Source organism: Belonocnema kinseyi, chromosome 6, assembly GCF_010883055.1.
Source record: "Belonocnema kinseyi isolate 2016_QV_RU_SX_M_011 chromosome 6, B_treatae_v1, whole genome shotgun sequence".
Classification (NCBI taxonomy): Eukaryota; Metazoa; Arthropoda; class Insecta; order Hymenoptera; family Cynipidae; genus Belonocnema; species Belonocnema kinseyi.
In genome coordinates this window covers 1,613,398-1,618,147 of record NC_046662.1, presented here as the reverse complement: position 1 = coordinate 1,618,147, position 4,750 = coordinate 1,613,398, and the positions used below count along the sequence as shown (strand labels likewise).

General features: G+C 25.1%; 1 protein-coding gene across 2 annotated transcripts in view; it reads right to left on the bottom strand.

Annotated features, from left to right (window-relative positions):
* Positions 1-4,046, bottom strand: part of LOC117174263 (myb-like protein X) — a 10,841-nt gene extending 6,795 nt beyond the window's left edge. For both annotated transcript variants that reach the window (XR_004467283.1, XM_033363178.1), the window contains exon 1: positions 3,768-4,046. Coding sequence is in view for 1 of the 2 variants with exons in the window: in XM_033363178.1 (XP_033219069.1) it covers positions 3,768-3,899 (132 nt within the window). In the remaining variant the exon portion in view is untranslated. The remainder of the gene's footprint in view (positions 1-3,767) is intronic.
* Positions 4,047-4,750: the final 704 nt, after the last annotated feature.

The window sequence follows — 4,750 nt, the reverse complement described above, 5'->3', positions numbered from 1 at the left end:
CGCATACTTTGAATAAAATATTTGTTATCATTCTCTTGAAATAAATGTGTTTTTTTCTTGAAAAAATACCGGTTTCATATGTATACACCTGGTAAATGGGTTTCTCTGCAGTTGAGCACCGCCTACAAAATCATTCATAAATTTATTTATAAAATAACAGTTATTTCATAACTGTGTACAAATATCAGAGGCGGCAGAACCCTAGAGGACAATGCCTCCCTCCCCCGGAAATCGAGCCGAGAGGAACAAAGTATTTATTTGCCCCCCTCTGAAATCGGATGATTAAATTACTCGTATCGATTGCATTTTTTCAAAAATGTACCTGAAACCTTTGTGAAATTATTTTAATCTTTCTAAAATATTTGGAAATATTTGTGAAATTATTGGAATCTTTGTGAAATCGTTTGAATCAATCCAAAATCTTTGCGAAATATCCGTGAAATGTTTTCATTTCTTCTTTGGGAATTCATTCAAAGTTTGGTACACTCTAAAAAATATATCTGAAATATTTGGGAAATCATTCAAATCTTTGGAAATTTGCAAAATACAAAAAAAAAGAGTAAAATATCTAATAATTTTTGTGAAATAATTGAAATGTTTTAAACCAATCCAAAATCTTTACAAAATATTCGTGAGATTTTTTAATCTTTGGGAAATGATTCGGATTTTTGTGCACTCTTGGAAATATATCTGAAATCTTTGGGAAATCATTCAAATCTTTGGAAATTTGGAAAATATAAAAAAAGTGAAAAATCTGATATCTGATAAACAAAATAGTGGAAGTTTTACCAAAAAACTTTATTTTTAATCAATAAAGATTAATTATAAACGGAGAAAGGTGACTTTTCTAAAAAAAATTAATAGTAGTCAAAATGACGAATTTTTCAGAAGACACTTGAATTTTCAACCAAAAAAGATGACATTTCTACTAAAAAAGGTGAATTTACAATCTAAAAAGACGAATTTTCTACCCAAAAAGACAAATGTTTAACAAAATTTTAAATTTTCGATAAACAAAAATGACTTTTCAAAAAAATAATTAAATTTTGAATCAGAATTGAAATTTTGAACCAGAATTGAATTACCGAACAAAAAAATATGTTTTTAATAAAATGGTTGCATTTTTAATCAATAAAGATAACGTTTCTACCAAAAAGATGAATTTTCAAACAAAAATGTCCCTTTTCAACCAAGAAAGAATACTTTTCTGACAACAAAAATTACAACCCTAAAGAATGAAATTTCCAAAGAAAAAATCGATTTTTTTACAAAACAATTGAATTTTCGACCAAAAAACGACTTATTAATCAAATGGTCCAATTTTTAATAAAAAAGTTTAATTTTAACTAAGCCAGATGACACTACTGCCAAAACGATAAATTAAAAAAAAAAAAGAATTCATTCTTACCCAATAAAGATTATTTTGCTAACAAAAACAATAAATTTACAACCAAAAGTAATGATTTATTTAAAAAAAAAGAATTTTTAAGAGAACAGACTAATTTTTGACAGAAAGATGTTTATTTTTATGAAATGGTTGAATTTTCAACAAAAAAATTGATATTTAAATAAAAAAGATAAATTTTCAACCAAAATGAGAGTTCAACAAAAAAATCATAAATTTACCACACAAAAAGAAATTGTTTTCAACAAAAACAATTAAATATCCGACCAAAAAACATCAATTTTCAACAAAGATGATTTTTCTAAAAAATAAATAAATTTACCATTCAATAAGAAGAAATTTTTGACAAAAATGACTTCTTAATCTACTTGTTGAATTTTTAATTTAAAAAAATTAATTTTCAAATAAGAAAGATGAATTTTCAATTAAGAAAGCTGACTTTTCTACCAAAAAGATAAATTTGCAAAGAAAAAAGTTCATTTTCAACAATGATATTGCTATACAAAAAAATTTTAAATTAACAATAAGTTCGAAATACGAGCATCTGAAAGTTAAAAAAAATATACGACCAATTTTTAACAATTTAATTACAAAAAGGAGTTAAATTGTATAATTTCGAGTCGAAGCGCTATAAATAAAAAAAATTATTTTATTTCAAGAATTACGAAACTTGCATGATTTTAGATTCAAAGTTTGAAAACATGAATATGTCAAAACGTAAAAATTTGAATATTTTAAGATTCAAGTTTTGGAAATTTGGTCATTTAAAATTCAGAGAAATTGGAATTGTATTCTTTATAATTAAAAGCATTTAAAATTAAATAATTAACGATTAAAAACTTTTAAATTTGAAAAATTTGAATTCAAAGCGATTAAAATTGTATAATTTAGTACTGAATTTAAATTGAACCTTTCAAAGAAGAACCTCCCGCAATTCTTGAATTTTAAATTGTTATTACATAATAAAATTACAAATTAAGACTGATCACACAACTTTTTCTAAAATGGAAAATGAATTAGTCTAAAAAAAAAAAAAAGAAAATTTATGGAAATAAGTAGCAATTTTCAATGGGAAACGTTGAAAAAGAAAAAAATTCTACTCCCGAATGTTGAAAATTAGAATGCGAACTTGATTTAAAACTGAAAAAAATTTAGCCACAAAAAATTGGTATGCTTACACTTTTTTTTACTGAAACTCTTTAAATTCTGAATTATTAGAAGTAAATCTTAATCGCTTCAAAATTACTAATAATACTTTCCAAAATTCAACCAATTCAATTTTAATTGCAAAATTAAAACCTATAAAAGGAAAAAGTTTAGAATTTATTATGAAAATTCAGAAATCTGAAACTGTAAACACTTGAAATAACCGAAAATGTTCACTTACTGATTTATCAATTTTAGATAGTTTAATTTTCATCGTTTTTTTTTATTTTAAACTCAATTTTTAATTTTTTTATTAAAATATTCCTTTAGAATTATTATTTGTTTTAGAAATTTTCAAATATAAAATATTTTTCAATTTGAAATAACTTATTTGTTGAAATTTTCAAATAAATCGGATAATTTTATGACCTTAGATTAAAAATAAAAAATTAAGATAAGGAATACAAAACAATATTGCTACGGTAAAATTTAATTTTTTACAATTGTGCAATTTTATGCTTTTCATTTCAAAATGGCATTATATTTACATCTAAAATTAATAAATTTAAAACTTATTATTAAGGTTTTTAATATGGAATTTTGAAATATTTCAATTTAAAATTACAATACCGTGAAATTTAAAATTCAAAACCAACAAAAAAAAATAATTTAAAATATAACTTTAGTCTCAAGGCCTCAAAGATTCAACTGTTTTAGAATTACGCATTTAAAGTATAATTTTAAATTAAACTTATAGAAAGCTTTAAAGTTGATTTATTTTATTTACTATTTACTTTATTTTTATTCTAAATACTTTGAAAATTATATACTTTCTAATTGGGAGGGGGAAAAAATTACGAAACGCACCCTGATTTTAAGTCCTTGTTCAATTTTTGTTCACAATTTGAGTTTTAAGTTCTTTTTTAATCAATTTCCAAAATTTTTGTTACTGGTTCTTTTATTCTGGTACGCAAAAATGTCATTTCGCTATATGTGAGATACCTCAAACCAAAAAAAAAAAAACAAAAAAAATAACCTAACTTTTACGAGATGAAGAGATGATATATAAGAGTTCGATAAATTTGAATTGTTTTATTGATTATCCATAATCGATAAATAATAGCTGTCGAAGGCAGGAAATATGTATAAAAAAATGGTGAAAAAGGAAGGAAGATGAATGAAAGGGCAATAAATTGATGAAAATGGGTTGACTAACCTTCGTGTCAACATCGGCGATGCATTCTTTTCGACACTGATCAAAGATTCCCTGCGACTTGACTTGGCCAACGATGTGGTCCACTAATCGAGGATCGCCAGCTAAAAGCGTATTGCTCAAATTCATATCCATATTTATTCTAATAATGGATAAAGATCACTGGTAAAAATAAAACGACAGAGGCTAGGTACTAGGTAATCATCATAATACCACACAAGGATCAAACCCTAATGTTTATGGGCTTGGATCGCTTTGATCTTGTGCAATTGGATGGAATGTGGTGCCATGCCACCAATGATCATAAGCCAGTGACAGACACTGATCCATATAGACGCAGGTGTGTTCATGGTGATGTCACTGTGGGAAAAAGTATGATCTAACAAATACATAGTCTAGCCACTTGAGGGCCCTGTTTCGTTCAAGTAACGCAACCGCTTAATTCCACCATTTTGTTAGTTTGACCGCGCAGTTTGAGTTTGACCCGTAAGACTGTACGGCGAACTGTTATAGGAAAATCAATTAAGACACTTCGTTTAATTACTTGAAATAATTCCAAGCTTGTCATTAATTTTGAATCTTTTCAAAACTTCGAAATATCTCTTAAAATTACTAAAATTTTATTTACAAATAATAAGTGTTCAATTGTTATTTATGCGTCAAAATTTAACAATTTCACTTATAAATTAAACACTTTTTAAATAGAACAATTAAAATTGTAAAGCTTAAAAATCAAAAGTTCTTTGAAAATCTAAAGATTCAAAGCTTTCTATGTAAAACAACTCAGTTTCAAATTGTTTTCTTCTCAATATTTGGTTTAAATTTACTCGTCTTAAATGAACAGTGAAATATTGCTAAATATTAAATACTTATCCTTTTTCTACATTAAGAAACTTCAAATTAAATGGGTTAAAAATTAAATAATTTAGACTCGCAATATTTTTAATTTAATAAAAACATTTAATTATGACTATATTATTATGGAT